Source organism: Pyxicephalus adspersus, chromosome 1 (assembly GCF_032062135.1).
Source record: "Pyxicephalus adspersus chromosome 1, UCB_Pads_2.0, whole genome shotgun sequence".
NCBI classification, from domain to species: domain Eukaryota; kingdom Metazoa; phylum Chordata; class Amphibia; order Anura; family Pyxicephalidae; genus Pyxicephalus; species Pyxicephalus adspersus.
This window is the reverse complement of record NC_092858.1, coordinates 100,741,840-100,762,557: the sequence shown is the minus strand read 5'-3', so window position 1 is coordinate 100,762,557 and position 20,718 is coordinate 100,741,840. Positions and strand designations below refer to the sequence as shown.

Genomic DNA, 20,718 nt, shown 5'->3' with positions numbered 1-20,718 from the left:
CCTTGGAGAGAAGACTGCATGCTGTCAAATCCTTTGTAGTATTAAAGCTAGTTGCCACTTTCACATGGTGAGCCTGCCTCCAGTTCAGTGAGATTCCAACCCCAGCATACCCTTTGATTTTTTCACTATATTCTCCCTACAGTACACATGCCCTATTTCCCAGTATGTATGCAAGCTATGTTCTCACATAGTATAAATGCACTGGGGGGGGGGGGGATTCTTTAGCACTCATTTATCTTTGCACTCCTGTTCTGCTGCCTCCCCCAAGCTCTTCTTTGCATTGGAACCCTCATGTTTCCAGTCTGCAGTACTGAAGGCTTCCTGCACACAAACATTATACAGTTTCATAGCTCATGAAATATCTCTCGCTTTGTTCTCTTCCAATGTATTGCACTGCCTCTTTATCACCATCCATTTATTTTGGATTCAGTGCCTCAGTCGAAAGATGCAGCCAAAACCCCGCTGCTGTGTCCCACTGGCTGGAAAACCCTCCTATCTACTGGATCTACACCACTACTGTTGGCCAGTTATCTTTTGCCCATCATGTAATGCAGCAGACACAGCATCAGTTCTGGGTAGTAATCTACAGATATCAATGCCATTATTTCTACTGAAACCAGTGAGTTTTTGATCCCACTCCACCAATGCTTTATTCACTTTGGCACCAATGTTTTTTTTTTTCTTCAACACACATACCAAGCCCAGGGTATTCTTACTCAGAGTGAACATTGCTGGCAGGGAATTCTTCCTCCTTATGGTAACAGACACACCAGTGCTTTTTTACTCCTACTGACCACCAACCATGGGTAATAATAATCTATCCCCTAATACAAGGACATTTTCCATTCCACTGATCAGCAATAAACTATAATAGATGCTCGTTATCTATCATTGCCACCAAGAGAGCGATAGGAAATCCAAAATTTTGGCGTTGACACCAGAACAAAACGTAGGGAAATTCAAACAAATTGGGACATATGTTTTATGATATGTCAATAAAGTATTGTATTAACGTTAGATAGATTTTTCCTCATTTCTTGTTGCATCTTCAGTACAGAAAGTAAAATAAAAAACTCCCAAGACACATGCAATAAAAATAAACCAATGGGGGGCTTTACTGATATCTACTGTGTCAAATAATCAAGTCCAATTAGTGCAAAATATTTGGTCAGGTGTGAAAAAAATTCTGTAAACTAAGAATGATTTAATAGTTTATTTTTAATAATTAGCAATGCAAAAGTGAATGAATGGAAGAAACATCTAAATCAATGCAATATTTGTTGTGACTACCCTTTGCCTTCAATTCAGCACCAGTTCCTCTAGGTACACACAGTTTTTGAAGGAACTCAGCAGGTAGGTTGTTCCAAATATCTTGGAAAACTAATCACAGATCTTTTGTGGATGTAGGCTGCCTCAGATCCTTCTGTCTCTTTATGTTCTCCCAGACGCACTTGATGATGAGATCTGGGTTGTGAGTAGGTCAGACCATTACTTTCAGGTTTCCTTATTCTGAAGATACTCCTTAATGACATTGGCTGTAGAAAGACAAGAAAGACTACATTAACGCCTTCTGTTTCTGATTAGTGTTTAATTGAAGAAGATTATCACTGAATTACTACTTACAATATTTAAACCTTAGAGTAATTCTGAAAAAAACTCAGATTTATAAAGAATGCTTGAACACTACTAATGATCCATCATATTCTAAGTCTCTTTGATTCTCTATTAAAGTCATTTTTGGTTGCCTGTATTACCTGCATGTACGTATCTTATGTTTTCTTCTGAACTTTTTATATTATTATAACTATCTATCACCACCAATAATCATTTTATACTTTAAACTTTGGTATTTGTGAATATATCACTAACTGTATTATTATAATATTATGTATTTTCTAATCTTGTATAATATGCGATTGCCTAAACATCCAATTTTATTCTGCTTTATTATACAGTCGTTTGAAAAGTCTCTACATGTTCCCTGAGGAAGACTGATGGGCGAAATGCGTTGGAATCAAGACAATTATCATTCCTACGAATAATATTTAGTCAGGTGGCTTTTGTTTAGTAAACCTGGCATTCTCCTTTGTGTCTTCGCACAGGAGAGCCAACCTTATATTACCTGTTTAAAATATCTTCACTGTAAACATTGTATCACCTTACTCATATGGAATATAAGCATTCATACTAATTATATTTTGAAATTTAGCCACTCAAAACCCAAGTCTTTTCTCTCTCTTTCTCTTTTCGATATATTACCCCTGGGGTAGCCAAACAATATACTAAAGCAATATGAGTTACGCACTTTCCTCCTTTTGTTATTTTTGGACATTGGCTGCATGTTTAGGGGTCATTGTTCTGCTGCATTTGGGACCAGTCAGACGCCTCCCTGATGGTATTGCATGATGGATAAGTATCTGCTTGTTTACCTGAGCATTGAGGACAACATTAATCCTGAGCAAAGTCCTAACTCCACTGGCAGAACTTCAGCCCCAAAAACGCAAGGAACATTCACCATGTTTCACTGTTGCCTTCAGACACTCAATATTGTACTCTCTGGCCCTTCAGCAGACAAACTGACCTTTTTAACAGAATAAGGAATAGTCCTGCTGGGGAGATTTAAATTGATGAATTAGCCTCACCTTATTGCCTCTGAGTTACATCTGATTTTTTTCACTGGTGCTTTGACCTCCTCTGACCTGTAACTGAACATCTACCTAGATGCATCAAACCCCTCCTGTATTCTCAAAGTTTGTATAAGAGAGAAGTAATTCTAATGTAAACAAGAGCCTGAGTACACAACCAGTAAGCACTGGCTATGCACTCTGTATTACACATTTACTAACAGCTATACCTGGTTTTCCAATTGATATTGCCCTCACATTACAGAACTACACCAATAAAACTTAGCATAGAGGCAGGGGTGTAGTGGGGCCGGGACAAATGGGAACACCGTGCCCTCACTTTTTTCGGAAATGGCCACGCATACCAACACTTTATTTAATTCCTTTGGTGGTCCGTGGCTCTGGCTGGTGCCCCCCCCCGGGGGGTCAGGAGAAAGACCCCGTGAGGGGGGCGCACCGGCCAGAGCCACAGACCAAGTCTCCCAAAATTGTGATCTCAGGGTTGTGGGTGGGTTGTCTCTCTGAACACAACCAGCCCACTCTCCCATCACAAGCCTGCGAGTGGGCGGGTTCTGGTATCATGACTTCAGGCTGGGGGAAAGTTTGTTCCACTTTGAGTGACACATAGGCAGGGGTGTAATGGGGCAGCACGTTTACCGTTCCCCCTCTACTTTTTTTACCACTACACCCCTGCATAGAGGCCATGACTCATGTGTTAACCCCTGAGCAGTCAGTCCCCAGTTCATATGCAAAAATTCACTGTTGCAGATGTAGCCAACAGTGGGCCCTGTGCAGAACTGACTTAGGGGTCTCCCTCGAAACTAAGGGCCCCTGTTGTTAAGGAGGGTATGGGGCCCTTGTGCAACAGCACACTTTGCATCTCCCTATGTCTGCCCCTAAAAGCTCATCTGTACTTTGCCCTCATCACATCAGTGGGGAATGTGTATTTTTCAGTGCCCATTCTCCAGGGCCTATGCATTAACCCCTTATCATCTAATACCCAGTCCATGTACAATAACTCTTCGTCCCATACATATTTTGTGGTTAGCATCCAGACTATGCGAGTACGCGCCCAGAATATAACTGTTGGAGCAAATTGTACCAGGGCTTACCTATGTCTTTTTGGGTTTTATATCTGGGATATGTTTATTTCCCTAGTGGTTGAACTTGATGGATTTATGCCTTTTTTTCAGCCTAACTTATTATGTAACTATATGAGTGCCCAGTCTGCAGCACATGGACATCAGCAGTCAGCACCTCATCCCCAGGCCATGTGCATCACTAGAACAAATCTATTAATCTAGCTGCTGCCTCCAGGCTACATCTTGTCCTACAATTCTCTGGAAGTCTACCAGGCACATCTCTTCCTGCCAGACTCAGACAGCCATCACCTTCTCCTCTAATGACAAGGGAGAGGTATGCCTATAAAATCCCATACATCGGTTGCCCTTGTCAACCACTTCAAACAGGGATTTCCTGGACATGTCTTCCTGATAGCTAGCTGTCCTGACCAATCCAAACAGGTGGAAAGGTTCTACATCACTGCCAATCAGCGGGCAGGAAGGCCTGGTTTGGCACACAGCCTCCAATGGTGGGCGAGCCGCGACCAATTCATCGTAGCAGGCGAAGAGGAAGCGCCGTGTGTTCACACCCACGTGGCCGGCAGTCAGTCTCATTGCTACAGACTAGTGATGAGGGCTTTAGCCACTGAGCCCCGCCCATTGCCCCGCCCACCCGACAGACAAGCCAGTCCTGTGTGCCCTGGTTGTGGAGCGTGCACCCGGCTTCTCCAAAGACAGAGCAAAGCGTGTCATTGTGAGACAGTGTGGCAGCGTGTGACAATGTGTGTGGCAGTGTGTGCTGGGTGTCACTACAAATCACTCAGTGTAAAGACACATAACTGGGGTAGCTCGGACCTCACAATCCATCATACCCCTGCATATATTACCAATTAACCCCCTCCTCACTCCCCCAACCTGCTTACCAACCATTCTCTCCAAAAACACACCGACTCCCATCTGCGTTTATATTGGCTGGCAAGCAGCTGTTTATTTAACAAATAAATAATTACATAACCATAAATAACCATAGTATAACAAGGTAGAGGACAATTTAAATTATATAAACAAACATATAGGCAATCTGTCTTTTAATCAAATTGAACACCATATTTAACGTGCAACCCTAAAGAATTAAACATTACCAACCACGTTGCAGGTCTCAGAAGGCATAATCCGTACACCACCATAATTCCAAACGAACCACACCACCTTGGCCCCCAGCCGCCCAGCACCCCTCAGGAGCCATAACCATCATACCACTTAAAGAGGGACCCTACCACAGAGAATCCCTCTTACCACCAAGAGCGTCTTCTATGTCCAGGATTCCTGCCTTCTAAAACCCCAACCACCCCTACAAAACCACACTACTTACCAAATCCAGGTAGGGTGGGCGGGGAAACGCTGCATCCCTGCACGCTGTCTATCCTGAAAGAGGGCTTTACACTTCCTGCTTCCCCATTTTCAGCCCCCCTTCTCCTAAACCCTTCCTCTCACTCCTCGTGCTGACACAACCCCTCCCTTTATCCCCCAGACCAATTAACTCTTTCTTCACCCTCTTGCTGTTCCCCGGAGTCCCTCCGTCAATTCTCTGCCTACGGGCTTCACTCAGTCATTTCCTCCATACATAAAGGAAGAAGTGTATTGTCACAGATATCTCCTCAGCACTGGCAATGTTAGGTGACACTTGTGGAGAATATGTTGTCACCCCATGCAGAGCTGTACAATGCCTCTCCCTCTGGTAATATATAGCTGAGGGGGCCATTGGGGGTCTGGGTGAAGTTTGAGGTGAAGAATGGAGCCCCGTCTCTCTCTCACACTTGTCCATGGCAGAGGCGCCTACAATCGGCAGGCAGAGTGTCATGTAAAAGCAGCAGGAGGAGGAGACAGGGGAGGAGGGGCGAGGGCTGCATCTTATTTATTTATTTCTCTCTGTCTCGCTCCCTCTCTCTAAATGCTTAAGGTGAAGAGTGCAGAGGCAGGCACTACATGCTGGTATCGTGCCGAGTCCCCAGAGGAGGAAAAGCCGGGGAGTCAGGGGCTGCCGGGGACCGCTCAGCAGGTGTGAACAATTCTCCTCTCATCCACACCGTTCACTCAGTCAGGGTTCCCCCGCGCTGTGTGGAGGGTGCCCTCCTGTAAAGGGTGCCCCTTCCTCCCTCTGCACCTCGACAATGAGCCTTTCACCAGCCTGTGCCCACACCGAACCATCCTCACACGTGAGGCTCTGGCTGCCTGGGGGGCAGTGCATGGACTGACTGGGGCAACTAAGAGCCACAAAGGTACCCCGGAACCACCCTGGCATCCACAGCTGCGGAGAGCAAGGCAGCACAGCAATGGTTTTCCTATTAAAGGCGGACTTGTGAATTGAGAGGGGGGACTTTTGACTTCCCTGCAGGCTCCACCCAGCAAATTTTGGGGTCTTAAAAATTGAATTTGAATGGCATTTTTTATTTTATTTCATAGGAACATCTGTTGCTGCGAAAGACTGGGACTAGACACCTCTTTGGACTGATTTCAAGCACCCTCCTATTAGAAATGCACAGACATCTTGTAGATCACATCTAGAATTGACATTTTTTGGCAATATTGTTGCTTTCTATTTAACCCTGGGACAGCTATTGAAACATTATGTCATAAGCAGCTTTGTTGTTGCTCAATAGCAGCTCATCATTGCATCCTGCTGATATCATTCTTTATATATATATATCTCCAAATACAGATTGATCACTCCATTCATATTCCAGCCATTTGATACCTGCTCACCCAGGCTGGCCTTTTTCATTGACATTAGTTTGATGGGATTTGTAGAATTGGCTAAGCATTTGGCAGACAATACAAGCTCTGACTTTCCAGTTCTTTTCTGATACTTGAGTATTTATTGGCAGCGCTGGGGAGACTTTCTCTAGTCATTCTTTGGCTAATTCTGAAGATTTTTTTAAAGAATAGAAGAGCAATTTTATGCAAATGATAAACGCAGCCTTTTAAACAAATCCAGTTCTCGTCTCATTGGGAATATTCGAATACGGCGAAGGCTGTCTTTTGATCAGTCATTTTTTTTTTTTGCCAATATGAAGCTGATTTCCAAATAATATACATGCAAATATTTTCCATTATTTGCTGTGCTTGCACACAGGTATTCAAACGAATCTGTTCCAGAGGAAATTCATTCTTGCCGTTCTACGATTGAAGTTGGCTTTTTGATTCATTTTTTCCCCATTTTTGACTATTAATATTTCCTTACTGGAGCCCTGTTTGCAAATGAGGATTTAAACAGCTTTTTTAATCTGAGAAAAAGAGCGGGTACTTTTGTGAGCCAGTGATGGAGAAGTTGGAAGCTGAGTCAGATGTGGAGCCTCAGGGACGCCCCCGTTCTTGCACCTGGCCCCCACTCCCTGAACCCTCCTCGGATATGCCCTTGCCTCCTCCTGGCTTGGATCCAGGGCAGATGCGCAAAGCCAAGAGTTCACGTAGGAACGCCTGGGGTAATTTGTCCTACGCTGACCTCATTACCAAGGCTATAGAGAGTTCCCCAGAGCGACGACTGACCCTATCCCAAATTTATGATTGGATGGTCCGGTTTGTACCTTACTTCAAAGACAAAGGTGACAGCAACAGTTCTGCTGGGTGGAAGGTGAGAACCCTCAATTGGTTTCCTTAGGTAATCGGTAGCACCCTCAAACTCATAATAAAATGTCATTCTATAGTTCTGCGTTAGTGTTCAAATGCTAAGATAAGAGAGTTGTTAAGAATAATTGAAAGATGTGACTTTTGATGTGCCAATGAAAGGTAACTGGCACTTGACTGTGAATAATAAGTGCTGTCTGTGCAGTGTGCATGCATAGGGGAATCCCTGGCTAAGAGGTATCCATGGGAAAGTACATTGAAAGTTCGGAGATTACATCCGAAATACATATAGTTTATGTGCAAACATTGGTGCTATAGTAAGCATTATCTTTGGTTTGTTAGAGCAGCATCCTGGACAGAAAATGCTCTAAAATTGAAGCCAATGTAGAATAATTTGCCAACTGTTTCATAGCCAACAAAAGTGTTTAGTAGAAATGGTACTCTATGATTATTTAGATTATTTAGATGATAGGAGTAAAAAAATGTATATATATTTATTTATAGGTTTAGCTACAAACAAGGCAATTTCCAGATTGGGTGTAGGTCACCTGTTGTTGTAAATGTGTAAAGATATTTATTTTATTTCATGTATATATTATGGCATAAAGGTTACTTTTGTTAAAAGTATGCATGAAACACAAGGGGTAAGGACATTTCTGACACATGTAAAATAGAATATTACTAAAAATCTACATACATGGGATGGGGTTAGCATTGATGTGTTCTCAGTTGGGTACCAAGTAGGTGATGAACATGCTTGGGTGCTTACGCACATGTTCTAAGGTCTTGGCACTGAAAAATTAACTCTCACAGGGTGAAGAGGGGTTAATGAATATTCATTGGAAATTCAGCACTAAGGGGTTAATGCACATGTGAATGGGTCTATTCATTGAGGATTTAGGGCACATTTGCTGAGGACTGAGCACAGAAGAGGTAAGGCATATGGAATGGTGTCTAATCACTGGAGGGTTAACACACATAAACTGAGGATTTGGTTTCAGGGGGTTAATTCACATAATATAGGGGGTGAGCACTAAGTGCTTGATACACATGATCGGGGCATTGGGTGCTAAGGGGTTAACTGGTCACTGGTTTAAGGGTCCCTGGATGCTTAATGCACACTAAACACTGGGTGTTTGTATAGGGGCTAATGCACATTCCCCGGGCACCAAAGAGTTTATAAATGAAGTGAATGTATATAAACTTGGGACTCAGTCTTGATTTATTACACATGTCGAAGACCTGGTGCTGAAATACACAAAATGTGGGAAATGGGCACAGTGGGGTGGGTAATGAACATGCAGTGGTAGCTGTACACTGAGGGGTTCATATATGTTGGGGGCTATGTTTTAGGTGCTTAATATGAAGCAGCTTTGGAATGGTCACTTAGGGGTTAATTTGTATGAGACTAGACACTAAAGGGTTAACACACATAAACTGAAGAATTTAGATTTATGGGTTTACACACATGAGCTGCAGACTGATAAGGAGGTAATATGAATGCGATTTGAAAAGGGCACTGAGAGGTAAAACGTACATTGCTGGAGACTGGACACTGAGGGGTTATTGCAAATGACATGGACACTAAGTGCTGAGGATAAAATCTCACATGAACTGGAGACTAGACACTGAAAGGCTAACTGGGCACTGGGTGTACAGTGAAAATGCACATGCCATGAGGTATTACCGTGCAATGAAGCCTGGCCATTGAGGGTCTAATGTGGAATTGGGGCCTAAGGAGTTGATGCCTAATAAGCTGGGGTCAGAGCAATAAAGGGTTAACACAAATGTGATGTGGACAGGGTGCTGAGGGTTTTTTCTGTTAATAACATCAAAAATAACATCAATTTCAATTAGTTAATGTTATATATACTAGCAAATGAGAGTGCAGAGTGGTAAATGCAAATATTTTAAGAAATGGATGTTAAAGGGTTAACATGCATGGTGCATTTGGGAGTTAATGCACATGTGGAGGGGAATAGGCTTTGAGTAGTTAAAGCACATACACTGACATTTGACCCCCAAATAAGTTGACAAATATGGGTGAAGACTGCTGCTAAGGGGGTAATATAAATATGATGGAGACTGGGTACTGAGGGGTTATTGTACCTGTATTACAGACTGTGGGTTCTGAGGTTACTGATAACCTAAGGGTTTAATACAGGAGTTACAAATTCTGGGTGCTGCTAGACCTTCATAACCTTACTCCAGAGTGCAAACAGAGGAGAGGGCAATGGGAAAAGTAGAAACAAAGGAGGAAAATGTGAGAGAGTGCAACCCTGGGAGAGGTGATCCATGAACTATTAAAGTCTTAATTCTTTGTATGCAGGGGGCCTCCAGTACTTCTCACCAGATGCTATATGTGTCATTCTTTAGAGAAGAGCTGTGAGGACAGAGCAAAAAGGGGGAGGGGAGCATATTCACTGAAAGTGTAAAGCCAAATAGGTTCAAGAAACTTCAATCATTGACATGAATACTGGGAAGTGAGATGTGTGTGCTGGAAGGAGAATACAGAAGTCAAACCAATGGGAGTGCCAAGGTGGGAACTCCCTAGACTGGAGGCAGAATCCCCCATATCAATGTGGTACCTAGCTTTAAAGTAGACTATGACTTTAAAAACAAAAATTGCGAGCAGGTAGGGTATTTATTGCAGAAGGGACATTGTGTGTATAAAACATACTTACCTGCTTGTTTACAGTCTTTTCTAAAACATACACTGAGGTGTCAGGTATTCCCCCAGTGCAGTCAAATTGGCCAATAACTCAAATCCAGAATGGGACTGGGTGAAGATGGCAGCTCCCGCGATAAATCCAAGAAAGTTGATTGTAATTGAAAAAAATGATGAACAGGCGGATACGTTTATTTTAATGCAGAAAGTGACCTGTCGCTTGTCAAAATCCTGTCTGTTAGCTATTTTTTATTTTTCAACTTTAGTTCCGCTTTACTACTATAAAAGAGGAAAGGGGCGGGATAAAGGGTGGATGTATGCATGGTTGTATTAGATATGATGTCAAATAGTTCAGCCCTAAAGACAGCATTTTGTTTCCTGAAAGTATTGGCAACATAATTACCAAAAATAGTGGTCCAATGACAAATGCACATAAAACTTTATATCGAAGTACTTTATACAATTTTTGTTGTACTCAAAGATAAGCAAAAAAACAATATGACCGTTTGATAATGTGTGGATGGACACTTATGACTTGTGTTCTACCAGACTCTTCTGAGCGCTTTGACTACTTTTCACTATGCAGATTCTTTACTTGCAAGTCTTTTATGTACCGTATAGTTATTTTATAATGAAGAATTGACCCAGAAAGTGATTTACTGACTATAATGGCATTTTTATCTATGATAAGAGTTAAACATTGCCACTTGCAGCTTATCCTGTCTAAGTTTCATGCAGCCCATAAGTGAAATGTGGAATCTGTGCACAGTAGTACTTTATATACAAGGCGACCATTCATTTTCTGGAGAGTAATATACTGTCAGATTTTATTGTTACAAATGATACATAACAATTCAGAAAAAAAAATTTTGAAATGGACAAGTTAGGATCACGCAAGTGATCTGTTTAGTTTAAGTAAAGTATTCAGTACTGTTTGGTGTTCAGAACTTCTTTGGATTATTGTACTCTATGGTACTAATACAAAACTCAGTGACTAATAGTCAGTACAACTACCAAACTTACAGACATATTGTTATATTTTACAGTGTATACATATATATATATATATATATATATATATATATATATATANNNAAACAATACAGTATAGAATAATATTTACAGTATACGTTTATATTTTAAAGATTGTGAAATGTGTTTATTTTCTTGTAGATATCTGTGTGGGTTCTTCACAAACAATGAGTTGTGAATGGGTTCTGCTACAAAAAATGAATTAATTGAAACCCTTATAGTTGCTAGATGTCATTCAAAACAATTCCCAACCCATGAAATTGTGTTTTTCAATATTATAATTAGCCATTGATGAAAAAAGATAACGATTTATGATCAGTTCAGCCTGGTGGGTTTATTTGGGTGATTATGCTTTATCTTCAAGCCTGTGTACAGATGTTGCTAGACAGTGAGCAATTGTGCACAGAACCATGCACATGCGGTCGGTAGTCAGTTGACATATCCACAGTGTCTTTACGATTGCATCTGTAGTAAGCACAGTGGACTGCCCAGCTCTTCAAATAAACATATTGTTGTAATATTTGTGGAAATGTTCATTGTTCAAAAATATCTTTTGCTCATAACGACTCCTATCTTGCGTCAGCATGCAGCCTAATATCTATTAACAGGGCTTTAACCTGTGTTTTCTGTAAAAAAAAAAAAAAAAAGAAACAGAATTTAGTTGCTGTGGGAACAGCTTTATTTTTGCTCCATTATTTTCTTTTGAGTCCCAGTTTGTGCTTGATTGTATGAATAAGTGTAGCCATTTTTTAGGTATTGCAGGTATAAGGGGGATGCTCTTATTTCTGTTCTAGATTCTGCTTAATCCTGTTCACAAATTTCCCCACTGCATGGTCCAGACTGATCATTGCATGATTTGGAGCAAATTATAAGAGAATTGGTAAAGGACAAGAGATTGCACATCCATGTATTAGCACATAATGCAGCAGATTATCAGATTAGTTCCTCTTTCATGTAACTATAGACATCTTTTCTGAATTGACTCATATTTAATACTATTACAAGAGGATATTGCTGTTCATTGCATTTTGTGTTTTGAATACAGAAAATTCTGTAACTTGAAAGTATCCTAAAGATAGAGAGATTCTACTAACAAGTTTATTCACCATTAAAATTGTAAGCCAAAATAAATGGGGGGGGGGCTACAAATCACCAAAATAAAGTGGTCAGTATCACAATTTCTTTTCCTTTAGTGAAATTGTTCATGCCATGCATTGTACTGGAGCCAAAAGGTGCTCTGAAGCCTGAAATGTTTATCCTCTCCCATTTTGGTCAAGTTCTTAATTAGCAGGGACCCAAAATTTTTTGGATACACTCTAGGTTATACATTTAGGGACTGTGTGGTTGTGATGTGAAATGTCAGAGACACATTCATTGTATTTAGTACCAAAGTATTTAGTACCTTTTAAATGTTAAGGTTGACGACAAATTGATACTAGAAGCTACATGGAGCTTCTGAATGACCACGTATAAAACCCTACAAAAGCCTGCACAAAAGATAGACCTTTTCATTTTCATTGAATTTTTTTTTCCAAGAGTTTTGAAAGTTTTTGCAGGTTAAAAAAAACTTATACAAAAGCCTGCAAACAATGGAGGTCATACCAAAAAAAACAAAAACAAACATGGCCAACCTTTATGACACTTTAGGCTAAAGAAAAAAAAAATTGGAGTGGGTGCAATGGTCAGCAGATGTTTGCTGCAGTTTTAGCCATGGCATATGCAAGTGTTAAGAAGCGATTGTAACTGTGCATTGTCCTGTCACCTATTGAATGTGTGTTTGAAGATTTTACACATTGTGAAATTCTTGACACATTCACACTTCTTGGCGTTTTCCCTGGTGTTCAACCAGTACGACTACAGCATCCCCTTGTGTATGGCATGTTCTTGGATTTACATGCTGGACTATTCCTGGATTTGGTATTTATATCATAAATCTGCAGTTGTTTTTATTAATACCTAGAGGGATTTTAATCCGCTGATTTACTATTACTTGCTTCTAAGAGCTAACAACTTCTCATAACCCCTTTATTACTGAGGGTTTCCACCATGAATGACCAGGGCATTTTTCTGCTAAATCCTAATTGTACCAAAAACTAAACTTCACACATATATAAATATATCAGACAGATAAGTAGATATATTAAGGACAAATAGGTAGGGCTTTATTTAAATAACCAGGCTTGGGTAATTTATATTAATTGCCACATGATAACAATTAGACTTGTATTATTCATGATCTGTTACTACAGAGTTTTACCTGAACCATATGCACACCATAACAAATATTTTCTTAGGAAGGACAATGCAAGCACTGCTTACCATTCACTATCCTATAATGAACATGGTATTAGGTATCATGTAGTACAAGTCAAGGATATTCTATATTTTTGTGCACAGGGACTTCAGTTTCTGCCCAGCAGAAGGATTACCTGATATACATTAACTAATAGTACACATGTAAAAGAATTATTTAGTGGTCTAAACAATCGGTTCAAATTGTTCAGGTTCCACCATGTTCAGGCAGATATTGCATACGTAGAGAAGTAGATACTAGACAATATTTGTGGATATACATTCTGGTAATCAAAGATTTAGCTGATCTATTTTTTTTATTGGGTATTTCAGAAATACGTAATAGACTTTAAAACACAATAGCCAGAAGTCCATTGTAGGACTCAGAAAGCCAAGAATTATGTGATCCCATAAACTACAGTAAAAGATTAGGCAACAATTGTAGAATTTTGTAGATGTTTTGAATGATCTATGAGATTTCCCCAGCATAGACATATAATGCAACATGTACATATATAAAACTGTCTGGTTACAAGTCTAGTGGATTCAGGTGACATACTGAAAATAACATAACTTTAATTGGTCACCTCTTTACACTACACTATCACATTGATATGTTAAGTGAAATATGGTATTGCTGACCCATGTTATGAATGCACAAAACAATGTGTTTAAAGGAAATCTGTACCAATGACTGCCATCCATTGCTGACCTCCATTTAAAAGTACTAAAAGCCAGAACACCTGATTGTATATTTAAACGTGGCTTGTGTCTTAGTTACTGGATCAATATGACAGTCAGACACTTAGCATTTTTAGAAAGAGGTCAATTTAAATATTCTCTTACCACAGGTTTACTTTAACGGAATAGCTCTTTTTTTATGATGACAAACCCCCCCAGCGGCTTGCCCAATATGTCAACATATCTGCCTTCCCCTATCAATCTAGTTAGATACCGGTAGATATAAATAGTTGTGTTTACTTTATAGATATTCAGGAACAAAAGAAAGGAAAAATAATTTGGATTATAAAAACATGTACACTCATTAGTGCCCCTCATCCAAATTACTCGTCTGTCATATGAGACATCAGATTAAGTTTATTTCTTTGATTTCAGGTATATAAATGCGCAGAATTCAAATGTAACTTTTTAAAATGATTTTGAGATCCAGTTCCATACTTTTTGTTTTGGTTCCCATACCTCATTGGCTATGCATACCTGTTAAAATAGTTCCCATACATGGAGGATGCTTTTTTTTCTTGGTAGGGTGACTAAGTGAACAGGAGTTTGTCATTCATAAGTAGATCAGTCTTGCAGGGATTTAGTACAGCTTAATATTCCTTAACCAGCTTATGAGAGGCAGATCCTAGCCAGGGAGAATTAGTGACAATCACGCCTTTACATGACAGATGGGTGTATAGAATTACTATTCATAACACAGTAAGCTATATGTGTGCATTGTTATGATATAGAAATCTAGTAATATAATGTTTCTGATTTATGGCCCCCATATAATTCTGTATGGATTAAGCAGAATTAAGCAGAAGAATAAAAATGTATTATAATTCAGCTTACAAATCATTACATGTAGTAACTTCATTATTTTCATTTTGCAACTCGTTTTCTCTTTATATTCACTTGTCATCCTGCCAGTAATGCACTTTCACTCCTAGAGTGACATTTTTCACTCACTATACTACCTCTATGGTGGTGCAATATTATTACACTTATTGAACAGATTTACTGTAGCAAAACACCTATTTAGCAGGCCAAAGGGAACAATAAGAGATGATCATTGATAAGGTTTTACGGTTTTCTTTTTATCAGTACAGTATGGTGCTTTGACCACTTAGTATTGTTAGCACAACTTTTTTTTATCTCACAGAAGTGAATGACTTCTCAGGAATAGTAACAGGAAAAGAGAGGGGTGAGTATATAAAATGTCTCATAGCTGAATAATTTCCTTTTTTTACTGAGACATCCTATAATTGCCTTTTTCTAAAAAGACCACAAGCAAAAAAAACATTAAAATTCTTCCTTACTGGCAAATCATTTTCAGACACATGACCCTTTTTTAAAAGCCAAACTGCTGTAAAATAAATAAAAATACTCTTACCCTTGCTCCCTGTGCACTTCAAGGGTTAAATACTAATTTTTATCATCGCATTTGTACTTTATCATCGCATTTATCCCTTGTTCTATCAGTAGCCATGCACTACTCTTCCATGCAATACTGTGGCCGGACCCTCAATATACTTTCCTATACTGAAGGGCTATGGGTCTCCTGTATTGTAGGGGATGACGTCAGTGCCTGCAGCTATAGCACCAAGGCTGCATGAGACTGGTCGCGTGAGAGGGAAGCAATAAAATACAGTAAGTAAAAGTGATATTTACAGAAACCCTCGATAAAAAAAACATACAGGTAACCAATCTGCAAGGGTCATTTTCTATTTTAATTGGGCCAATTTAATATGCTCAGTACATATCACTTCTACATGAAATTATTATTTAGATTTTTTTTATTACCAGACATTCTATTGCTTTCATCTTTGTGATGCTGTGGAAATATTGCTGCATAGCTAAAAAGCAGTGTGAACCGGTGTGAAACATGTTCATTTCATTGTATGGTATTTAAAAAGAAAAACTGTCGGGTTCCCCTAAATTAATTCTGTTTATAATGATATAATAATTGGTGTCAGGGCATGGCCAGAGAGGTGACATGTGCCATTTAGAAGAGGCCAGCTGTGTAATTGAAATAAAATGGTTCACCCATGGAGAGAACCCAGAATCCTTTGGGCTTATACTAAAACAAAAGGTTATTCATTGGAGGCATAGAAAACTGGATGGAAATGTAGTGTAGAACGCAGAAACACTGAAGGATTTCAAGTCTGCTGTTCCTTTGTTTTTATAATTATAAAGTAATTCTTAGCATTATAAGGTGAGTAATGATAAATATTAACATTTTCCCACATTTGGTATACACATATACATTTTGCAAGATTTTTCTCACACCATAAAAATTACGAGAGAGAGAGATCTGTCCTAAATATAAAGGGGCATATATGACCTCTACTGCCCATATCTCCAAATGAAGCAAAGTTGTTATAAAGCTACAATTAGAAGTCAAAGTTAATCTGCCATTGTTTTTTTCACTTCACCTATTGAAAATGTCCTGAATTCATTGACATGCATGTGTCATGATTGCACATTTCTGTTTGATCAATGAATTGAAACAATATTTCAATCAAACCTAATTTATGAAATTTTACAACCCATTAACTCTTTTTTGGGAGGTCATTGGAAGCCATCATCAAATTGTTTTTTTTTTTATATTTCAGTTTGTAGAGAAATTAGAGCAGTTGAAATTAACATTTTTTGATTGTTTGAAATGTTTTTGGTTTGGTTTGATATTGGATCATTCTTTACATACAGGTACAATATAATAGGCTAAGAACAAGGTTAGAATTAGGATCAGACATCCCTGAAAATAAATGTCACAAATTATTTGTTTATTATTTGTTATTCCCTTTATTTATTTATTTTCATTGACATATCTTCCCGGTATTAATTCAATGTACACACAATGGTGCCATGGGAAAAGTTACTAAAAAGGTGGCAATAATCAAAAAATCATTATTTGTAGTCTAGAGTTAATCAGTACTATTATTCAACATGTAATTCATTTTTTTTATCAAGAAAAAAAAACATTTATTTTTGGCATATTGAAAAAAACCCAAATCTAATCTTGTCATTAGATTTAAATGATACCGATTTTTAAAATGTATTGCATGTGTGGCTAGTATTGAACTTAGAAATAAAGACATTTTATTATTACAATTATTATTATTGTTATTATTATTATTATTATTATTATTATTATTATTATTATTAATAATAATAATAATAATAAATAGTATTTATATAGCGCCTACATATTACCCAGCGCTGTACATTAAATAAGGGTTGCAAATGACAGACAGATACAGACGGTGACACAGGAGGAGGAGAGAACCCTACTCCAAAGAGCTTACAATCTAGGTCATAATTTAAATACGGTTTTTGGAAACTTGATATAAACATGATCAATTCAAACTGAGCATGTGATGGAATAAAATGTCATAAAAAATCTTTTGCAATAACTCTTGTTAGGAAGATCAATGAATCCAGGTACAGAAATTCATAGATACAGATCTTGACTTTTGGGCCAGCACCTCCTCCATATTCAAATCTTCTTTTTTATTGGGAGTGACTTCCTCACTGGCCAAGAGAGGTGTGAAAAAGGGGAGAGACAGTCACAATTTTCATGGGAAAAGTTAAGATTTCCATATTGCTGTAACTGTTTGTATTTCTAGATTTGCATGTTTTGGCATGTGGTTTCATTGAGATAACTTCTCCATAGGCTGTATTTACCATATGCTCAAACTAAATTGCTGCAGGTTGTCACAGGTTTACTTTAACCACATAGTAATCATGTCTAAGTGCATGTGTTTAAAAGTGTGCCATTTAAGTATTTTAGTTTCACATTTTTTTTTTACGTATCTGTTGCAGGGTTCTCAGGCATAATGAATTAGTGTGTCGCATTCTGTCTTGATGCTGTTCACTTAAATTTATTACAGAGACAAAAAAAGGACAATATTTCAAGAAAATGTAGTGTTTAGTAAACACTGGTTTGTTCATTGATTACAGTCTGCTGATCACCGTCCTATTACTGTTCTCCAGACTCTACTATGACCTCAGTTGTCAGTGACAGCCCGGTGCTTTCATGTTCCCACAGGAACACTGCTGGCCATTTAAATGAAGTATATTACGAGGTCATGTCCATCAGCCTGCAATAGTATGACTTAACGTCTATACTCCAGTGTTAATTTAAGGTTATGTTAACAGCCTTTTAGAGTAGGGTACCTAAACATTAGTGGAAGTGCTTAAACTTGGAGAAAATGATGCTCCAGACTCCCTTTCATACTGGTCAAAGGGCCAAATGATTTATTAATTAGTAACATGATCTTTATTGAAAAAGAAGATTAGAGGTTGGATTAGCTGAGCTTTACCTCGTACAGTAACATTGGGCCTGATTTTTTAAAGCTCTCCAAGACTGGTGACGATAGACTATCATGGGTGAACCTGGGTGATACAGCCAACTTGGAAGGATTTCTTAAAAGTCATTTTATATTGTTTGGCAAATGTTTCCAGTACTGGACTAGATTCACCCAAGTTATCCCATATTAGTCTGTCTTCACCAGTCTTGGAGAGATTTGATAAATCAGGCCATTACAAAATACTTATGATACCAGATTAGAAGGATCTTGAATCATCATTATATTCTGTTATATGGTAGAGAAGGCAGGATGACTACTTAAATGGAGAAATTGTTCTCCTGAAGAGATTTTGGGAGACAACTTCTTTTCAATGCAATGGTGTTTAAGTAAGTTTAGCAACAGGCACTCCTAAATGACCCTGTCAGCACAGGGTGACTTGTTTATAAAAACATCCCTGCTAAAAGAAGCACAAAGCTCCATAGCTCCAGCAAGTATTCAATGGGTTTAAACTTCAGCCTGTAGTGGAAGCAGGTTTTTATACTCCCAAAGTAACTGGAGCTCAGGAAAGTGCCGGCAATTCAACACATTACTTAGCATGTAAGCAAATATATCTGATGTTAAGTCCACTTTAATATATTTATCTTGGCTTCAGACTGGTCGAGATTCTAATACAGAGCTTTGTGAGGAGAGGAGATGAAGATACATTCATGACCTTCAAGATTTTATTTAATTTGGTAATTTTTATAATCATAAAATCTTTTTGATGAGAAAATAAGCATAAAATGAATCAGTTAAATATTTTAATATAATAATAATAGTTAACATAATTGTTACAAGGTTGGAATCCTGACAAGCATACTGCCAGCAGTTTTCATGTTCACCCTGTGTTTGTGTTTCCTCCACTCACTCCAATTTCCCCCCACACCTCCAAATGCACACATTTAATTTAGTTGGTTCCCCAAAAAACTGTTTTTGGTACATGTGCAAAATCAACTGCGAAACCAATGTGCAGCATGGGCTTCCAGCTGGTGGGTGTGACGTGGATATGTGATAATAGTAATAATAAAAGAATAAAACTAAATAGATAAAAATTTAAAGAAACTGGTGCGGCTTAATAAATGTATGCCTAGAAATACACTACCCTACTGTTTTTTATCTGGCATTCACTTGTTTATATTTCTGCCAGACACTAACTCGCCTTAAATATAAGTATGTCAAATTTTTTTTTCAACTTGGTGGCAATGTACTTAGGTATGTTTTTCCTGACCTCACAGGTAAAATATACAGGGTGCCTCTTTTAATCTGTGCTTATATCTGGAAATGACCTGTTGTGGCCTTTAGGAATTTGAACTGATGAACACGGCAACAAAGTAAGACAGTAACTGCAGACATAGAGTCACATAGAGTAGTTATGTGGTGATTTTATTGTCAGTATTTAGGACATCTGTAAACTATATAATGTTTCAGGTATAAAATGATGTGTAATTTACATTTCGTATATCTGTGGTGGGGGTATGACATAGTCTGCTGTATCTGTACACAGCAAACATATATGCCTGGGAAGTCTTTTATGTTCAACCATAAGTTGGCTGTTATGTGGAACATTTTTAACCAATAATACAGAAATAAATAATAATAATAAAGAGATTTGTGCATTCAAATGTAGACCAATAATACAAGTCTTTCAATTTCCACTGCTCATCTGAGATGTTTCCATAAGTTTATCCCTCTAAATTACTGTTTATAGAATAAGTGCCTACATTGTTCACATTTGTATTATGTATTGTTTACTTATGTATTAGCATTATGAATTATTTTGGCTTGTTACCAAAAATCTACAAAAGCTCAGAAAAACATGTCATTTAAGTATTATAGAGCAGCAGAAAAAGAATTCAGTATCTACTTTAATAGAGATTGTTCTTGACATAATGATAATGGATAATGAATACAAAAGTTAAAGGCTTACTTTCACCAAATGCCTATAGTGTGAACTTCTGCCAATACTATAGTAGATGACTTGATGGGTGGATACGATTTCTCAAAGGATTTAACCTTACCAGGATGTTAATATATCACAGTTCCAGTTTACTGGATTTACCAATTGGTGGAACTGTGACTAAATTCTGAGGTTCAACAAACAAAAATTGTCTAGCCATTGCATGAAGCATTGGTAATTTATAATACATACACTTCTGGTACATCATGTAAATTAACAAGGGGAGGAGTATAGCCATAGCACTGGACTGGTATACATATTGTAAAGAAGATAAATAACACCAGTCATAGGTTTGGTTCATATGTTCAGATAGTCACAGCACAGTAATATGAAAACTTTTTGCTTGAACTTGGGCTCAGAAAATCTGAGAAACCCTGATCTTGTA

General features: G+C 38.3%; 1 protein-coding gene and 1 long non-coding RNA gene across 2 annotated transcripts in view; one reads left to right on the top strand and one right to left on the bottom strand.

The window, feature by feature from the left end:
• Positions 1 to 1,198: 1,198 nt before the first annotated feature.
• Positions 1,199 to 5,306, bottom strand: LOC140337271 (uncharacterized). The gene is made up of 2 exons (XR_011922010.1): positions 5,058 to 5,306; positions 1,199 to 1,535 (listed from the first exon to the last, which is right to left on the bottom strand). It is a non-coding gene; the product is annotated as an uncharacterized lncRNA (long non-coding RNA).
• A 259-nt stretch (positions 5,307 to 5,565) lies between these two features.
• LOC140337264 (forkhead box protein O6-like) overlaps positions 5,566 to 20,718 on the top strand; it is a 58,782-nt gene continuing 43,629 nt past the window's right edge. The window contains exon 1 of the mRNA XM_072420923.1: positions 5,566 to 7,316. Within this exon, the coding sequence (XP_072277024.1) occupies positions 7,005 to 7,316 (312 nt within the window). The 5' untranslated portion in view covers positions 5,566 to 7,004. The remainder of the gene's footprint in view (positions 7,317 to 20,718) is intronic.